We start from the raw sequence: 20,719 nt of genomic DNA, 5'->3' as shown, positions 1-20,719 counted from the left end.
AACTTCATGAAAATAATTCACAAAAAATAAAATGCAAAATCAGTTCGTGTTCATGCTCCCAACACTAAAAATGAATGGTAATAATTGGGTGAAAAGTGTGAAATGAGCCAAACTAGAACATTCATGACCCACATAAACTTATTCAATTTTTAACATTTACAATGTTACAGAAGATTTCCGTTTCAAATAAATGCGGTTCTTTTGAACTTTCTATTAATCAAAGAATCCTGCAAAAATGTTTCATGACTTTCACTTATGGAGCACAAGTATTTTCAAAATTGATGATAATAATTTCTGAAGGATCATGTGACAATGAAGACTGTAGTTATGTCTGCTGAAAATTCAGCTTTGCCATCAGAGGAATGATTTTTATTTAAAAATATATTCAAATAAAAAAGTTATTCTAATCTGTAATAATATTTTACTTTTTTACTGTATTTTTGATCAAATATGATGACCATAACAGACTTTCAAAAACCTTTCAAAAATCTTAACAACCCCAAACTTTTGAACGGCAGTGTGCATATAATTTTCCTGAAGATCTTACTTAACTTCTTTGATTGGACTTAAACTCATTATGACAGCACACCTTTAGGACCAGATTTTTTTTGATAGCTGTACACATGCTCTATCTACACACCACAGATTTGACAATGGCATTTTTTTGACGAAAATGTTCATTTTCAAAGCATCTTTTAGGCACCATTGATGGAGCTGTTGTCAGTGGAATGTCATTTATTGAGAAGAAATAGTGAAATGTGAAAAGATAGGAGTGACAGCTGATGGGACGGGAGTGATGATTGTGTGGGAGTTGATGGGTCTTTGTGGCTGCAGGGGGCTCCGGGCCCTGGCCCTGCATGGCAAGATCATAATTGTAATAGAAATGCTATGATGGTTATTGAAATAAGTGTGACAGTTTCGCCAGCCTCCACACTTTTCAGAAACAAGACAACACAAAGGACTTATCAGCTGGCGTTGTTCTAAGACAATGCCGAGCTGCGAGCGAGTCGTACAATCGTGGGAGAGAAAGAAGCGCGGAGACAGAGAGAAAAAAGGACGAGAGAGATAGATACAGAAAGGACAGAGGAAATTAGACAGGAAAGACAAAACACATAAACAAAACAAAGATCTAGAAGAGAGGAAGAAACACAGAAAAATAAAGAGAACAAGAAAATAAGCAGGAAATGAAGGCAAAGGCACAGAGATAGAGAGATCTCATGAGAGCAAATAACACACAGATGGACACATACACACTATGGATATATGAAACGACATAATGAACTACACTCTTAAAATAAAAAATAAAGGTTCTTTATTAGCATCTATGGTTCCATGAAGAGCCTTTTATATTCTTGGAAACTTCCCATTGCACAAGGTTCTTTAGTGGAAAAAAGTTCTTTAGACTTGTTATCGACAACAAGGAAATAAGTGTTTCTTTTAAAACCATCCACTGAAAGGTTCTTTGGGGAACAAAAAAGTATTCTTCTATGGCACTGCTGAGAAGAACCCCCTTTTGGAACCTTTATTTTAAGAGTGTACCCAGTGGATTGTCTGAACAAAGTCGTCTGGTAGAAACCCTTCACAAATGCACACAAATTAAACTCAATATTTTAATCTCTGAATTAAAAACAAAGACACATGCATTGGACATAAAATATCAGGTAGAGAAGTGCTGAAAGGAAGTGTTGATGCCATGCAGGTCAGGGATACTAACACAATCATAGGACGGCTCTCAAAGGAGGGTAGTGTGGAGCTCGACCAAAAGGGTCCAGCACAATGCGGGCAGCAACTCCAACAACATCTCGCCACGCAAGCCAGCCATTACCACTGGAGAAACCATTAGCTACCATTAAGAGAGGCTGGCTGGAGCCAGCATTCAGTATATCGCTGCCTAACAGTGCCATGTAGGGGTGTCTGTAATTAGCCAGACACACTGAGCCCCGCTCCATTAGTCCTGCCCCTGTATCTGTGTGCCTGACGGTTGCTGGCCAAGACCTTAATGCATGTGTTGGAGGAACAGTAGCCGTAACCACGGTTTACAGGGATGAATGTGTACACAGAGCCGGTCAAAAATGCCTCTAAGTGTGCTTTGAAATAACTGTGGCCCATGTCCTGCTGTACAATTGGTTGTGGTTTGTTTGTTTTGTTCCTCTATTCTCTGTGAATTTGTTTTTTTTTATCTTAATAATATTTTTGACTTGATTTCCAGAAAAATATCCTTAAAACAAGATACATTTACTTGACAAAATGAATCTAGTCAAGAAGCCAAAACTATCTCATATTTAGAATGTTTACATGTTTTCCTGAAACAAAAAGCAAGACCTAAAAAGTGCTTCTCAAGTAAATGTATCCTCATTAAAGGACAATTCCAGCCAAAAATAAACCTGGGGTAAATAACACATGGGTACCGAGTCGACCGTTCTCTGGGATGTGTTTTCATGATAATTGAATGTACCCAGTGTTATCGTTAGTTTTACCACAGATTAACTTATAACGCTAGTATATAGGGCATAGAATAAGTAAAAAAAATGCTTAACTTGCTTAAGTTAATACCACTAACAAGGCTCAAAATAGCCCCACACTAACACAATAGCATAATTAGGGTCTCTACCTGCAAACTGAAGCATTGAGAACTTTGTAAGTGTACAGACAGTTTAATAAGAAAATACTTTATAAAGACAGTACACTTCGCGTATATAGGCAGGAGCCATCTCTGGAAAACAGTCTCGACCAGTCGAACCACGAATGCCGCGCTACGTGCTGGTCGATATTCACAGTTCAGCTCACGTAGCAAGGCGTTTGTGGTTCGACTGGTATAAAACTGGGTACAATCGATTATCATGAAAACGCATCCCAGAGAACGGTTGACTCGGTACCAATGTGTTAATTACCCCTACGTTCACTTTTGGCCGGAATTGTCCTTTAAGGATGTTTGCTTATAATAATTAACACAATAAGTAAAACATGACATAACTTTCACATATGTCATTTGTATATTAAAATAATACCAAAGCCAATGGGGTGCCCCTCAGTGATAAAAATAACATTTGTATGTGTCGGCTGTTTTTGCATGATAGAATCAGAGAGTCAGTAACCGCAAGGATGGTGTCTCTAAGTTAGATTTAGAGTTGCTCTCTGTCCTCCTTGGTGCTTTGTACTACCATGGGGATTAAACTGAAAGACACTCTCCACTGAGAAACATACTCCAGACCTCCTCAGGGACCCGAGGCATTCATCCAGCCCTGCCGCCCAGAGAGCCATCATTTACAAGAGGTGACTTCCCTCTCAGTCTGTCTGCCTCGCTTTGCCGCAGGATACACCACAATGTCACACAGACAAGACTCAAGCCTTTCTTTCCGAAAAATAAATAAATAAATAAAATAATATAAAACAAAAAGCATCTTCTTAACTGGTGTTTTTCCATAAACATCCATAAAACACTTCATAAATGCCAATGAAGTAAATGTACTTAACAAAACTCTCGGAAAATTGATAAGTAAATTGATATTTCTTTAACTGACAAGACAAAAATACACATTAAGAAATTGATTTTTTTTGCACTTCAGACTCTCCAAAGAAAAGAGCTTGATGATCATCTAACCACACTGCATTCTACACAAGATAAAACCACCATGTCTGGTAAAAACAAAACTAAAAAAACAGCAAGGTTAAATAAGAGTGAGTGTTTGATCTTCATCAAGCAATAAGGAAACAACGAATCCCTGAAAACTGAAGATGCCTAATGTAATCTGAGAGTGCAGCGTACACAGGTCCATAAACACTAGAACACATATAGGGAGATATAAAGCAGGACTTAACCTCTGTAACTCATGTGTACAGACAAATAAAATAGATCAAAATAAAACTCTGAAATGCCAGAGAGGGGCGGAATAAGCTGAAAAAAAGAATCTGACAGCTAGTCAGACAGTGTGGAAGAGAAATGTCATTAGGCAGTCCAGGGTGGGAAGAGGGCTTTTCATGAACGGCACTCTGTCCCCATGACTCAAACTCTCCACTAACATGAAACAGTGAGGATTTAATCAAAGAAGAGCTCAAAAATCCAGACAGCTAGCATGGCGAGGTGTGACGTGCCGGGAGCTTACAGCGGAATAATTGATCTGCTGAATTTTTAACTTTCATCCACAATACTCTATAACAAGCATTCAAAATCTAAAATCACACTGGGGTAATGCAATAGAAGTAATGCGTTACATAATCACAGAACTTCTTTCAACTACTATAACAAGAAATGCATTACTTGTTAACTTAACTTAATGTAATTTAATTAATTGTAATGCAAATAATTTATTTAATACCATAATATTAAAGTTTCTTAAATGAGTGGCTTTGTAACTTTTTCAAATCTTTTTTTGGAATATGGAATGAAATGCTATGTACCATACATACATAGGCTACACATACACATATTGTATATATAAACAAAAAAAATCAAACAAACAAACAAACACTTACTGAACTTAAGATGGTTGTGTGTATATACATACACACATATATAGGCCTATATATTAGGTCCGAGCGATTTTATCGATTCTGCGATATAAATCGATATTTTTTTCCCAAGAAAGTATCGATTTTTAGGCCGCGAGTATCGATACATAAGTCCCATTCAAATCCCCCGTGTTAAACCCGTTCGCGTTGCATGAAGAGTGATTTGGTCAGCCAGCCGCTAGTGGCCAGCTGCGCGCGTGCATCGATATTGACGAAAATCCAGCTGTATTCAAACAACACCTTAGCTCTCCTTGTTGGCTAGCCTCCTAGCATGCTGGCTAGTAGCTTTTTTAAAAGTTGGGTCTCCGAAATTGACAGCGCTGTGTTGGACATATTTGTGCAGCGGTGTTCCGTGAGTGAGAAAGTGCGCGAGGTACGGATGAGTGTGTGTGTGAGAGAGAGAGAGAGAGAGAGAGAGAGAGAGAGAGAGAGAGAGAGAGAGAGAGAGAGGTAGTGCTCGAATGCGCTGCGGCGCTCTGCAATCGATTTTAAATAGGCTTAGTAAAAAAAATTAAAAAAAAATCTTATTCGGTGGTGGAAAACGCCGGCTTTAGGCGCATGGTGAACGCGATGGAGCCCCGCTATCCTATTCCAACCCGCGAACACCTCATCAAGGTTTGCATTCCCAGGCTGTACAGAGACAAGAGCACACGTCAAAACCTCCCTGGCCAGCGCGGAGAGAGTTTGCCTGACGTGCGACGGCTGTACCTCGCGCACAACTGAAGCACATGTCACATGTTCAGTGTCAAGCTGAAAAAGCTGTCAAAAGAAAATGCAGTGCAAAGAAACTGTTCAGAACAGGCCACTTGCTGCACTTTTTAATTGCAATACTGCACTTTATTTACTTTTCAAAGGCTTGTAAGCTACAGTTTGCACTGTTGTGTTTCAATAAATAGAACTAATTTGCTCAACACATATTTGATTCATGTTGTCCAGCATTTGCAAGCTGTACTCTCTGTCCAGTCAGAGACATATATTGTGTAATTGATGTTTTCAGTTTTCAGTTCAATTAATTCAATCCAAGTAAATGGAAGTCTCACAAGATGTCACCAAAATCACTCTGTCCCCTTTAAATCATTCAGAAACTGATGTAAGTGTATCGAATTATATCGAATCGTATCGTTGGCTGAATATCGTGATATATATCGTGTCGTCAGCCGAATATCGTGTATCGTATCGTGAGATTAGTGTATCGTCTACAGCCCTAATATATATATATATATATGCTTTAAGGGAGTTCCTTTTATTTTAAAACCAACCCCGCCTTGCATTCTACAAGCAGCCAAACCAACTTGCGATCATTTTGAAGAAAGCTGCAATGTTAGAATGGTAAGACTGGTAACATGTGACAATGACAGTAAATGCAGTGCTACTGACTATTTAAAGGCTGCACAGACTCACCACAGCGGCCTTGGTGATGCACACGAATGTTCTTCTGGGTGGCACAGGCTTTCATGTTGAGCTCACATTCGCTTTGGTAGTCCAGGCCATCGCTGCCGCACACAACGTGCTTGGGGACGTTCTCACAACTCAGAGGACACATGCATTTGGCGGACAGGCCGTCTGATGACTGGACGCAGGTGCTGCCAAAGCTACAGGTCACCTCACTGCACGGGTCCTTCAGGGCTGAAAACAGGAGATAGAGAAATGCCTACATAAAATTTGATGCCATAATAGTGTGATTCTATGTGGTTGCTTGCTGGTCAAAAGAGTCCATCATCCTTAAGTTTTATATAGTACACCGACACCTATTCATACATCCAGTACATATGAATCGGGATGTGTTAGGCGCCAAAATTTTTATTTAATGATGAGGGTTAGCAACTAGTGCTAATTTCATGATGCACTTTTGGTTGCGTTCGAGTAATTGAATAGCTTATGTTGATACTATAAAGTCTGTTTAAGGTGGGAGTTCAAGAGTGAGCTCCAAACATCCACGCTATTACTGAGATAAAATTGGGTTAAAATGAGAAATGAACAGCCTTCCAGCACCTCCACACGGCTCAGACGTGCCCCGTGTCGATACAGATGGCAGAGTGAAGTGGCTTAACCAGGGCTGAAGAAGAGCTCAGTACCCCAGACTTGAATATTTGGACACAGCTGGGTGGGTGTACAAACAAGTCACTCTAATTCACCACGGACCATTTCAAGCAAGCTTTGCATTCACAAAACATTCTCAATTGCTATGCTTCAGCGTACCCGTCCTTATGCTGGAGGGACATAATCAGCTTTTTTACACTCTGAAAATAAGAAAGCCCTGTTATTTCTGCAAAAGACTTTGTCTATTTCTTATTAAACATTCCAACACTGAAGTTGAAAAAATGATTATTAAACATGCCAAGACTGAAGTTGAAGAAATGATTCACACAAAAATGAAATTTCTGTCATCATTTACTCATGTGGTTCCAAACTCGTATAACTTCTGTGGAACACAAAAAGACCTTAAATCCTGGCCACTCTTTTTCATATAATGAAAGTGAATGAGAGCTGGGGCTGTCAAGTTTCAAAATGACAAAAGGTACCTTAAATACAGAAACGTGCTGTTCACACAAGCAACAGCGTTCTGTCTTTTTACCAGTAAGATACCATTCACACATCATATCATAATACAGATAAACTGTGTGTTGTCATTTAGTAGAAAATATCCTTAAACGCTAAGCCTCCTTCCTTCATCCTCCTGGATTAAGAGAAACATTTTATCTTCATTTTCTTAAAAAAAAAAAAGATGTCTGATTGACAGGTGTAAGGGAATGATCACACAGAACGGCGTTTTGCTATTAAAAACACGAGACACGTAATAGTTACTAGTAGGCTATTACGGATACTATAGTACACAATAACTCCAGAGCCTCAGCACTGATGAATGGAAAAGAAGGCAGGGTCTCGAGAAGTTCATCTATTTATTTGTCAAAATTTCATGCTGGTGTTTCTGTATTATTCCTAGATTGTATTAAATGTGATTTCATCGTTCATCTGTGTCAAGAATCTTGTTTTGGATTTATCAAGTCAAGCCAGTATATGACATGAAAGTGGAAGTTTTAATTTGTAATACACCAGGGTGATTTAACTGAAATTAATACATTTCTATTTTTGATACTCTTGATTTGATTATTATCATTATTATTTAGATGATACATATTCATGAGACGCTGAAGAGTGACGCCGTGTCACTTCAGAGGGGTTAGTTTCATTTCCGACCGTCCCCACATATGCTATCGGCTCTAATTCATTCTCACTATCTCCGCCCCTGTTTTCACCTCTCCCGTGCGTCATATGTGCCTACGGTCTCCGCCATCATTTGTGGGTTTTACTTTGTGTAAATCTGCTAAGAGAACCCACTTGTTTAATTAAAGGTTTCTGCCTCTCTCTAAGGACCACGCTCCACTTTTGCAGTGTGACACGCACACACAAACCCACTCACACGCATGTGATAAACCTGGCAAGCGGCATTGTAAGGATGAGATCAGTGGCACTTTTGTGTGTTGTGTGATCAAAGTGTTCATTCTCTTTTCCTCCTCTCCCTCGCTAAAAAAAGACGACTGTGCCTCCCTCGTCTTTGCACATCTGAACCTCGCACTTCATCAGCCAGGGCTCGCTAACTAACCAACCAGTCGCACTTCCAAAAAACTCATTGTGAATGTTTGTGTGGGGGAAGTGCTAATACACACAACATCCGCACACAGGCAGCATTTTTACACTTTGTAAGTCTAGTGCAGTGGTTCTTCACCATTTTGACTCAAGGCCCCTCTTTGACTAAGACCATATTTGAAGGCCCAACATCTGCGCTGATATGTACAGTACCGGTCAAAAGTTTGGAAACATTACTATTTTTAATGTTTTTGGAAAAAGTATCTTATGCTCAAACCATTATTTTACATTGTAACATTAAGTTGTTGTTTTTCTCATGTATTTTTTAACAAATAAATGCAGGCTTGATGAGCATAAGAGACTTCTCTTAAAATCAATAAAAATAGAAATGTTTCCAAACTTTTGACCTGTATTGTACACCTGGTACTTCTAATGTAATAAAAAGAAACACAGTCAAAAATATGATCTCAGTTAAATGTACATCATTATTTATTCTTTTTTAGAATGCTAGAAACTAAAAATATTATAAATATATATAAAATATTATTAATAAAAAAAAAATATCAAAAGGACCCTTTCCAGGCTTCTCAGAAGCGGAAGTTGTCATAGTTGGGTAAACTTATTTAGCAAACAATGGAAACTACTTTATTTGTTTATTTTGCATTCCTATGATCTCAGATTAGTTTTGCAAAAGTGAAAAAAACAACCTTTTTTTTTTTGCTTAACAGCTCTAATTTTTTTGTTTTAATTTTCAATTTTCAAGAGACTGATTACAGTAGGCAGTAGAGAGAAAGATGTCAAATTTGTGAAACACCCACACAGCACCTAGTTTTCTTAAATGTAATGCCAAGGTAATATAACACAAAGTATAGTGTCATAACTGTACATGAACATTTAAAAACAAAAATGAAAATATAAAAAAAACTGTAGAAATGCATCCTCACAGTCTACATTGTTAAAAATATATATTTTAAATTCTTTTTTTTTATTTTAAATGTAAATAAAAAAAATTGCTAAATGATTCATCCCTAACATGTTGCAAGTTGTGACCCCACTCTCGCCTATGCAGTATATATTTTCCCTAAAATAGCAAACAAGTCTGTTCAGTATGACAGCCTTTCGTCTGACTGACGCATTCTGGTACTTTCTTCATCTTCATCGTCATAACTACTGGGAACTGTGCTCTGACTCATTACTTCCACTTCAACAGATTGGCTTCCTTCCCAAAAGCCAAACTCCAAGACATTTGATTTCATCAGTCTGATAAAAAGCAGTTCTTTAAATCAGTTCTGCTGCGTCTGTCAGAAAGTACACATTCAGAAAAGTCAGACAATCCACATAAACAGCGCCCTTCTCAGTAACATTTTGTTTGTTTTGTGACAGCACGCAGAATTGCTTCCGCGAACCCATTAAATAACAGTCGGAGCTTTTCCACCTATTGTCGCTGAGAGTTGATGAGCACTGAGGAAAAGGATGAGTTGATTAAAATGCAAAAGGCCGCCTGGTATAAGGTGCGTATAAGGCTCTCCGCTGTGTTAGCACAGATAAGCCGCCTTCTCAGGCTGAGACAAGCAGGCAAATTGCCTGTTAGAATGTGACCAGCGTCGCAAACCGGAAGGCTATGAATCGCTGGGGTCGACCACGGAGATGAGTTGTTTCCTCCTTGTGGTTTAGTGCTCATTTTCACGGATGGAAATACAGTATCCTGAGGAAAGAGCCGGAGCCTGTAGTTACCCATTGATGAACTGGAAATGTCTCTCACAGCCAATTAACTGCTCTTCTCCTGCTCTGAAGAGGTTCAAGACAATGAGAAAAGAGAGGCAGGAATGAAGTAAGAAATAATAGGAACTATACAACTGACTAATAAGTGGGAAAAAGGCATAAACGTATTGAGAGGAAGTGAAGCCTCCACTGATCCGCCTCTCCGACAGTGCTGTGATAATGTGTTAGTGCTGGATGTATTAATGCTTAATGCGCGCAGGGAGCTGTCAGCGGCCGCTATGAGATCCTGACGGGATGGGTTCGACACAACCCGCCATGCACAGCGAGCCCCGGGCCTGATGTATTAAGAAGGCTTTAGAGGAGCTTCGGGTGGTGCAGATTTCATCTCCTCGGTTCTTAAAGTCCCTGTAAAGTCAAAATTAAGTATGTGTTCTGAGTTTGTCATATCACAGAAAAATTTGTTATTAGCCACCCAGCCAAATTTGAATGATAAAAAAGCCAGCAAGTACATAAAATAAGCTATTAAAATCTTGAAAAACGCTGGGGGCGTGTCCGCTGGCTGTGCTGAAACCACGCCCACTCGCGGTAAACCTGCCTTTGCCACACTCAACTGTCACCCGCTACAGCCGGAATGGATGCTACTAGCAGCTTATTAGGTTAATTAACGTTATAACATAAGCACACAAACTTACACTCATTGGTGGGCATGCACTGGCGATGATGGCACCAGTTGTTGGCGCGACGGGAGGATGAAGGCCGAGGCGGAAGATAGTCGGTTCGGCCCCATTCACCAGTAACAGCGGATTATCAGTGAATCCCAGTTGTCTCCGATGAAAGTTTATAAAACTATCCCGTGTAAAATAATCACTACAGAGGTGGGTTTTGCTGGTGATCCTCAGCTCTCCATCAAGGTGGCTTTTCACAAAATTAATCCACCTCTTCTTGATATGATCGTTTTTAGGAAATTTAAATAAGGACACCGATCTGTTTTGTACGTGATCGCATCCAGGTAGTACGCATTTCCGTGACGAAGACATAACTAGCAAACTGTACGCTGTAGTAACTATAAATAGTACTGACAGTAACTCGCGATTGAGCGGCAAACTGATGCGAATGTGCTGTATTTATATTGTTAGTGGAGCGGCCAGCCTCAGTGGCTCTAGTGCGTCATCAAGTAGGGGCGTGTCCAGGAGCTCAGGCACTCCAGTGCGTCATCGAGCCCCGTTTTAGACCCGCCCAAAAAATCCAGAAAATAGCAATGGTGAAAAACTGTTTAACGGTCTAACTCCACAATTCAGTACTTCACAGTTCAAAGTCTTTGTAATATGTTTTAGCAATACATTTCTAACATTTCTAATGTGTTTAGAATTTTTTTTTTAAATTGCCTTTACAGGGACTTTAAAGGAATTTTCTGGCTTCAACACCATGGTCGACAGCATTTGGTGGCATAAAGTTGAAAAGCAAAGAATTATTCAAAATCATTTGTTTACAAAAACTAGAATAAAACGCAAAATCAAGTTTACAATGAGGCACTTATAATGGAATTGAAGAAACAAATAAATGTAAAGCATAACAATTGATTAAAAACACTTCTTATAAACATCAATTTCTAAATGCATGTTATTTTAAACTTTCATCTGTGCAAGGTTTTTTTTTTTTTACATTTTTGATGTTGTATTTGATTGAAATATCAGAACTCGATCTTCCAATGAAATGACATGTCTCTCTTGTGACATATTCCAGACTTATCCAATAATTTCGTCTGAATAAACTCCGCCTCTCTCTTACAATCGACCGCAAGCTCGCATTCAGATCTGCCTTCATCCAATCAACACTCGATAGATTAAACCAAATTTCTACCCAACATTTTTCATTCTTGATAATCCACTTCAATTGGATGTATAGTACATCGCAATTTGGAAAAAAAGGTCTGTTGCTATTTCAGATTCTTCTCGACTTTAACTCTTCTGTTAAAACTTCCATATTATTTGAGCTGTAAAGGGGTATAAATATTTTTTTCTTTTTTATCTATGCAGTTTGGTTGTCATTGCAATAAAATTGTAAAATTGTATGCAACTACACAGAAAAGTGCTCTTCACAAGAGACACTACAATCATGTCAACATGTCTATCGTTTACATCTTGTGGTGATACTATTGAAATAGTGAGTATTTTAATGTTTACAGATTGGCTTCATTTGCTTCCATTGTTCCTCAAGATAACCTTAATTTAGCTTCTTTTTAATAAATCTTTGTCATAATCAACACTATGCCACAAATGCTGATCTTAACTTGTACTGAACCCAGAATAACAAGGCCTACAAAGCATAGAAAAAGATATCCGTTAATATCCCCAAGTGTTCAAGTTTTTTACAATATTTGCTGTGATGCTGGAAACGAGCCAAGAAATGAAGCTGAACATCCACAGATGACCTCCAAATCCAGTGTCCCACCCTCTGCTTTTGTCATCCCTCACACGGTGAGATGATTTGTTCTTTTGATGTATTTCTTCAAAGGGCTTATTTGACTGCAGCTGTCTTCTTCCTTTGCATGCCTCAGTGTTGCCCTTGGATAAAGAAAATTAGGCACAAAAATGGATAATACACATCTTTTTGTGGTTGGACTCAAAGGCCAGGCACTCCTGCTTCCCTGCGATAGCTGTCAGTGTGCGCACACAATTCACGAGGTGAGACCCCTCCTGATCTCGGGCCTGTGAAGTCAGAAAGGTAACAACATGGGCAAGACCAGCAGGACTATGTTAGCTCACGGGCTTAAAACACTACCAAACATGTCTATCAGAGTCTAGGTTTATCCCCTGTGAGCTTTAGTGAGTGCTAACCAGATGCAGTGCACTGCAAATGCCTTTTCAAGACTGTATTTAATTCAGGCAGCGTGTGCTCAAAATGCAAAAGACAAATCTATGCATCCACACGGCTGGAAAAAGATCACAATCAAGATGAATTCAATCATAATCCCTGCTTCTACAGACAACAAAAAAGTGGTTTATATATGTATATACATTCTGGAACGAAAACCGGTAGGCAAAAAACATATTTTGATCATTTTAAGTGGTGCTAAACCTACTGCCAAAATACTAGGGTGGTCTGAAGAAATTGCTAAGTGGTGGTTGCTAGGGTGTTTTGAGTGGTTACTATGGTGTTCTGGTGGTTATTAGGGTATTGTAGGGCATTTCTTTGTGCTTACAATCTCGTGGATGGTATGGGTAATTGCTAGGATGTTCAGAGTGGTTCCTATGGTGTCATTTGGGTACTGCTAGGGTGTTCTCGGAAGTTGTCAGGGCACTGCTAGGGTGTTTTGAGTAGTTGCTTACAGGCCCAGGTCAAAAGAGCCCACTCCCAGTGATATTGTCTTTAAATATAGCTGCAGTTCCTCCAATAATGCAACTCTATACAATTTTTGTTTCCTGCCTGTTGTATCAGTTGCCAGGTGAAAATTTTAAGTCTGACTGCTTACAACAGTAACAGCACACCTCGTCATCACTACAAGCTGAAAGCACAAACAAACATTAAGTCTAATACTTATTGTTACGATTAATTATTCACACAATTGCAAGGCTCAACCAGGGACTGCACTCCAATAGAAACAGGTCAACAGATTCAAAGCGGTTGCTTTGGGATTTCAAGAGGTCAAAGGTAAATTATAGTGGCCAAAGAAAGGTGCAGGAAACCTTATTTTGAAATGCCGCATACAGCTTACATGTTCCTTCCCTGCACTGCTCTCTGTTACTGCAGAACTCAAACATAATGGCCAAGATGGAATTGTTTGTTTTGGCTAAAAGCAATATAAAAAAAAAAGAGATGTTTTCTTTTTTCTTGCAAACAAATTTTGAGTTCAATCAGCAGGCACATTTGACGCTAATCATTTTCTTTTCCTTCAAGCAAGCCCCTTCAAACACACACACACATTTATCAGTTGGTATTCATGCGTTCTGCAAGTTGATAATATACAGTCTGTCGGGAGAGACGTGAATTAGATTTTCAAGTGGTTTAGCGGCTTTAAACAACAAAATTTGGATAGCAAAGAAGCATTAAAACAGCACATTTCTTTCTTTTTATCCATCCATCTAGTATCCATCCATCTATCTATCTATCTATCTATCTATCTATCTATCTATCTATCTATCTATCAATCAATCAATCAATCAATCAATCAATCAATCAATCAATCAATCAATCAATCAATCAATCAATCAATCTATCTATCTATCTATCTATCTATCTGCTCTCTACATCAGCATGAAATAAATAAGAACAGTACTTTAAAGAAGTACTGGCCTCTCCTGCACCTGTGTGCTCTGTGGAGACTGAAAGAGACATAAAGAGCTTCATAGAGGGTTAGGTGAAGCATCTCTTTGTCACCAGAACCCCGCTGGCTGATGGGAAGAGCTGCTCTCTCCTGCATTAACCTGAGAGAGGTCGGGCAGACACGTCTGTGATTACCGCAAAGGGCCTTGAGTGGACACAGGCGGGTATTTGTACATGTGAACACTTGAATGTGCCAGCGCGTAAAGTGGCGTGTGTCTGCGTACATGATTCAGGAAAGGTCGTGGAAGAGAAGGACATCCTTGGAGGGAAATGCAATTATGGACCGAAATGAACTCATCTTGTTTAGAGGTACTAATCTTTTGGAAGAGAATAAGAAAAGAAAAGGAAGGGGTAAGACGAGGGCCAATATCAGCTTATCATCATGAAGACGATGGGAAGGGCAGTGGTTTTGCCGCTGGTGTGTGGCAGTGCTTTTGACTGTGTACTACACAAACAGAGGCTGAACGTAACAGTCAATAATCACTATCTGGCACAGTGAACACATGCGGAGCACATTCAAGTGCTGTTTTCAAAGGTAAAATATAATCATACCCAATCAGTTGCGATTGTTTCTTTAAGATGTCTTTATGACTCGCTTTCAAAAGCACAGAATGTGTCCTGAAGCATACCGCTGCTATCACATATCAATGGAGGCACATGGTAGACAAACTGTACAGATGTGGTAAATGCAGCGTAACATATATCATATTTAACTCAAATTAGCTGTGCAATAATCATCACTCACATTGGCCTTGATTCCAGAGGAATATTTCCCATTCATTTCATCCATAAGGATATAAAAAAAAAAACTTCAATAAAGAGCCATGAAGATAATACCTAAATGACATAATGACCAACCAGCTCCAAGTGAATCACATTTCAAACTTAGTTTTGAAGCAAAACAGCATTTGAAAATCAGAGAAAAAGCTGAGGCAATGAACTATGCAGTCCATGAAGCATTGTAAATTACGTAATAAAAAAAATATAAAAAAAACATATTAGACTATAAATGTAATCTCTATATATAGTTCATTACAAAATAGTCAAATATATACCATCATAAGTACTGGGGAGATTGAAATTTTGCATGTTAATTAGATGATATCAGGGAAGTAGCCATATTAGGACCGCACAGATCACGATCAACAGCTGATGCAAATGTAAGTCTAAAAATTGTAGTTTTATGCAGCTACCTACATTTTTATTCCCTGGACTCTAGCCAAGAAAATTAAGCTTTTACAATACAATTATTATTGCCCAAAAATTGGGCAGGGAACTATGATCACTATGATGGATGGGCAGGGAACACTCAGAAATGTCTAAAAGTGGCAAAAATGTTATAACGGTTGCTAAGTTCCTGATTGTTACACTCAATACTACACTCAAGTGCAGTAGGGGTTAAAAATAACAATGCATTATTCAGGCCAGTCAAATACATGAATACATGAATAAGTTGTAAAATCGTCTCCCATCTGGTATTAGAAGCGAGAGCGTGGAAAATGTGCCTTTTTAATGTGCCCGTCCTGCTGTAATCTGCCTTATCTCACTTCAACACTACATCTTCCCCCTTCGGAAGTGAACAGGACGACACAGAAAGAGAGACAGAGGAGGAGAGCAAGAGAAAGAGATTTGAATAAGAAGTATCCTCATTCTCCAGGGGATAAGCAACAGAATGAAGCTCAATGATGGCATTGATCATATTCAAGTTGACGTCTGTGTGTTTTTGTGTGTGCTGGTATAGAGTGGCTGTGTGGAAGTGAGGCTATAAGACAGGTTGCATTTGATATACTAGATTTGGGCCAGATGAAACCCAACATGGGGGGTCAAAAAGTTTGAGATCAAAATAAAATTTTGAATAGTTTGAATTGACCAATTGTTTTGGATCACAGCATCACATTTACAGAGTGGGTTTGCGTTTAATGCTCTGTGCAGACCTCCGCACACCCCAATGCTATATAGCAGAATCATCTGGAGCATTTTTCAGCTGAGTAAATTTTGAGATCTGAAAAAAAAAAATCATCACTATGATGGATGTTGCTAGAGTATCTGCTTCTAAATTCATGGAGGACTCCATTATTGAAGGAAAAAGTCAATCTTGCTATAATTGTGTGCCGGTGGATAGGACCAGACTGTAGACGTAACCCAAGCTAAATTTAGTCTGAGAGCGAGGAACCGCAGGGGGGGTTTTCTGCAGATGGAGTAGGGAAGCCGAGAAGGCGCTGATGAGTGTGAATTGAGTCTCTTGTCACGGAGACAGGTGAATGTGTTGTGGCGAGCGTCTCCACGCACGAGCACGGGAGCCGACGCAGGGGTGGAACAGGGTGAGCGAAAAACTCATTTGCACGAGGCAGGGCTGGATACGTGCCATCGGCAGCGGCTGCCGAGCTCAGTGGCTGTGGAGGTGTCACAAGGACCCTGTCTGTGCCTGAATAACACGCCATCACGGGGAACAATCAGCCAAACAGGACGTTGGTTTTCACACCATGTCTTTAAAAAGGGAAGAAAAAGTGCATTCACGCACACCTTAACCAATTACAAGTGTCATTTTTCAATGTTAAAAACAGTGCTTTATCTAACACCAAATCAGACCAGGGCTCGCAAAATCGCTAGCCTGACGTCCCGGGGCTATTCTGTTTTCCAGTCGGGCTACCAGAATGCATAACTGGTCTGCCTGACGGGCTTTCTGAAATAGTCTAATCAAATTCCTCCCTTTATTCACAGTATTTTACACTTAAAGCCCTGTTTTAAGATCGTTTCTGATGAAAACCATCTATCCTTTTCTTCTGAGATCAATCACTATTATGATGCATTCAAACAGTGTATCCCTATGCTACTTAGCCTCGGGGTAAACGCAGAGAGTGGCTTTAATATTGACTGAATGTGTCTGCAAGAAAGATCATAAATCAACAGTCTCTCATGGCTACAGCAACGGTTACCTGCTTGGATGAACGTCAGCTTTGACATTAATACAGGACATTAAAAAACGCATGTACTGTAGCGCATCACGATGTGAGAATCAGCTGATGGAGAGTGCGAGAAGCAAACCATAGGGGTCCAACACTATCAACACCTGGAGTCATAGCAGGTAAAGGATCTGAGAGAAATGAGCCATACTTCCCAAGTGAAGGAACACAGTTTTAGCCGTCAATAACGAGACAAACATATTGATTCCTCCATTAAGCAGCTTCCCATGATACCCTGAGGTTAAGGCTTTTCCACCCCCGCTCTTCAGTACAGCAGAATAACCTCATTTAGACAACAGAAGCTGACAGTTTCAGCCTCGGCGGCTAGTTTAAGTTGTAGGCCTGGTTTAGGGAGTGAATATTTGATGCACAGATTTGACCTCCTCCGAGTCTGTGCTGTGGGTACTCTAAAGAGTGGTTTTCATCATGAGTCAGGCTGGAGGTGAAAAGACGTTAATGTGTAAAAAAAAAAAAAAAAAGACAGAGTGAGAAAATAGAGCGCTCCTGGCAATCACAGTAATTCCGGACGTGCTCTGCACACATATGATCAATCCTTCCATTGATCAATCGCCCTGGACCAATGCTCTGCTGCGCCGCTGCCAATCCAGACGAGTTCCAGCATAAGGCCAGCCTGAAATGAGCTCTACACACACACACACACACACACACACACACTTCTTTCCTTCACTCACTCAACTGACTCTCTGAAAGACTGACTGACTCACTCACACACTCACACAAACAGCTGGAGATTCTGTTTACCCACCGGTGTTCAATATTATCAGAGCACCCACGCTCCCCTGCTCATCTTTAAAAACAGGGCACCTCTCTGTATTTCTTTTCAGTCTTGCTCTTATCCCGTGCCTGGGGTCCAGATTAACCCTTTGGCACTCCTGCCAATGCAGTGTGAATTAAGAAAACTTACCATTATACATAGTTCCTTATGGCCATTGAACTGAATTTTTTATATTTTTATTTTATACATAAATATTTACTTATCTAAATACATATATTGAAACAATATAAAATAAAATAATACAAATATACAAATAAATATTTAATATAGTACCATTTGGGGTCAGTAAGATTTTTCTTTTTAAAGAAATTAATACTTTTTTCAGCAAAGATGGATTACATTGATCAAATGTGACAGTAAATATTTATAATGTCACGCAATAAATAAATGGTGTACTTTTCAACTTTCTATTCATCAAACAATCCCCCAAAATATTAAGCAGCACAAGTGTTTTCAACATAATAAGAAATGTTTCTTGAGCAGCAAATCAGCATATTAGAATGAGTTCTGAAGGTTATGAAGTTATGAAGCTGAAAATTGGGCTTTGCCATCACAGCAATATATTACTTTTTTAATAATATTAAAATAGAAAAAAAAAAGTTATTTTAAATGGTAATATATAAAATAACTTTTTTTCTATTTGAATATTATTGGATGCTGCACCACCGGAGTAGAACCAAAGAACGGCAGCTAACCTGACTCAGCTCCCATCTCAACCCTTCAGCCCAGGAGAAACACTGAACCGCAAGCTATCTATGGCAGCTGATCTTATTCGAGCGAGAGAGATATGACCCCTGATAGCCACACTGTCAATTTCATTAGCGCAATAGCAGGGAGCCTACTGCCCATTAAAGCCTTGCTGCGGAGCCAGCAGCGATTAGCATGGAGCCGAACTTCAACTGCATTAACACAACGGGACAGTGTGATCTTTAATGCGTTTCTGAATGGAGGCTGGAGTTCACTGGTAGGCCGGAGCTCTCATTCCTCAGGACTGAATATTTCCTGCTAGACAGCATGTGAGGTGGCTAATTAGAGCTCTTTGAAGGGTTTGTACAGCATGTTCTACCGAATCACGTAATTACGGCTCACACTGGCCAGCCCACTGCCACGGAGTCTGCTTAATTATAGGCCACATTTCATCTATTAGTTATCATTCATGGAATGAAATTGATTGAAATATACATGATGAACAGTGTAGAAAACACAAAATTCACATTCTCCACAGATGATATATCCCTGCTGAGATTTATAAATATATGGAAAAACATTCAATAATATGGCGGATAACTGTTGTATGACCTGTATGATCAAAAATGCTTGAATTTAAGTTTGGATACTCCAAACTCGACTTAAAACTTAACCTAAAACTAACCATGAAAACTTAAAAAGAGCCAAATAATAAATACATAAATAAATCGGTCTTTGCAACAGTTTGTATTTTTTTTTATTGAATATTTATATTTTAAGTATTTTTTTAATTGAATTCCAAATGTCTTTCTTCCAGAAACATACTAATGTAACTTTTTTGCAGATCATTATTTTACTTAATTTGATTGATTTAATAAAATGACAAAAAAAATAAAGACTTTAATTCAATAATTTAATAATATTTAATTAAATTATAAAAATTTTACTTTATGATGTCATGCTTACAATTTATATTATGCTTACAGTATATAAGGGTCTTTAAACACTAAAATGTACAGCTGCCTTTACATTCAGGGAAGTTTAAATCCACAGAAAATAATAATAGATGCACTGCTTTGTGTACAGTATGTGGCGGGACTTACCACAGGGGCCTTTGCGCATCACTTTGATGCGTCTCTGTGTATTGCACTGGGCCTTCGCCAGCTCACACTCATTGGAATAGGTGGAGGAGTCAGATCCGCACACCGGCGCCACCACGGACGTACATACAATCTTCTTACACACACATTCTCCTTTAGAGGGGTCAGCCGGGTCTCTTTCACACAACGCTCCAAATCCACACAGCTTCCCTCGGCAACCTACAGAGACAAAGACATCAGAGTACAAATCAGAAAGCCACAATCATGTGACAACTGCAGTGTTCTGGAAGACTACAGTCATATGATGGTGGTACAAAAGACCCTTGTAAAAAACTCATGCAAAAAAGTGCTCAGTATAAAAACTCTTTTAGTTAACACATGACCTTTAAAGCTCCAGTCTGAAGAGACGTACAGCATTATAATACTTGTCTCAACACAAGCACTCTGCTAGAAAGACCTGGATCTTTATGGTTCATTCAAAATGAAAACTGACAAAATTTAACATTCTAAACCTGCATGACTTCATTTCTTATGTGGAACACAAAATGTAAGCTTTCAAATGTCAAAAAAAGGAGACAAAGGCATCATAAATGTGGTATACCACTTGAGCAGTACATTCCTAGTTTTTTGCAGCCACTATTATTCACTAAAAGTATTGACGTTTCTCTTGTCAGATTCATGAGAGTTCAGTAAAGAAGAAACAATGTCCAATTTGTAAATTGAATCAAATGAATAATTTCCTGTTCAAGAAACCAGTTTGAATGATTCATTCACAAATCAGACTGATTTGGTTCTCGAGTTCAGTGAACAATGAAATACATTTTTGTGTCAGTTTCTGACACAAAGCTATAGTATTATTTCAGACGACTTGGAACACACAGCATGAGTTGTATGGACTACATTTCTAATATTTTTTATAATGCTTCCGTGTTATTTTTGAAAGTTGAAAGTGCCAGTCCTTCTTCATAAACGCAGCAGAGTTATCCAGTGTTCTGTAATTTAATGGCAAGTTAATAAAACACAAAGTATAT

General features: G+C 39.0%; 1 protein-coding gene across 4 annotated transcripts in view; it reads right to left on the bottom strand.

The window, feature by feature from the left end:
- Nucleotides 1–20,719, bottom strand: part of agrn (agrin) — a 268,524-nt gene that overhangs the window by 103,009 nt on the left and 144,796 nt on the right. For all 4 annotated transcript variants that reach the window (XM_077217905.1, XM_077217906.1, XM_077217908.1 and 1 more), the window contains 2 exons: nt 19,692–19,907; nt 5,911–6,135 (listed from right to left, as the gene is read on the bottom strand). In XM_077217905.1, the coding sequence (XP_077074020.1) occupies nt 5,911–6,135; nt 19,692–19,907 (441 nt within the window). The remainder of the gene's footprint in view (nt 1–5,910; nt 6,136–19,691; nt 19,908–20,719) is intronic.

This window comes from Siphateles boraxobius, unplaced genomic scaffold, assembly GCF_051911475.1.
Source record: "Siphateles boraxobius isolate OS27281-9 unplaced genomic scaffold, OSU_SipBor_1 77, whole genome shotgun sequence".
Classification (NCBI taxonomy): domain Eukaryota; kingdom Metazoa; phylum Chordata; class Actinopteri; order Cypriniformes; family Leuciscidae; genus Siphateles; species Siphateles boraxobius.
The sequence above is the reverse complement of the archived record's forward strand: the minus strand, read 5'-3'. Positions and strand labels throughout refer to the sequence as shown.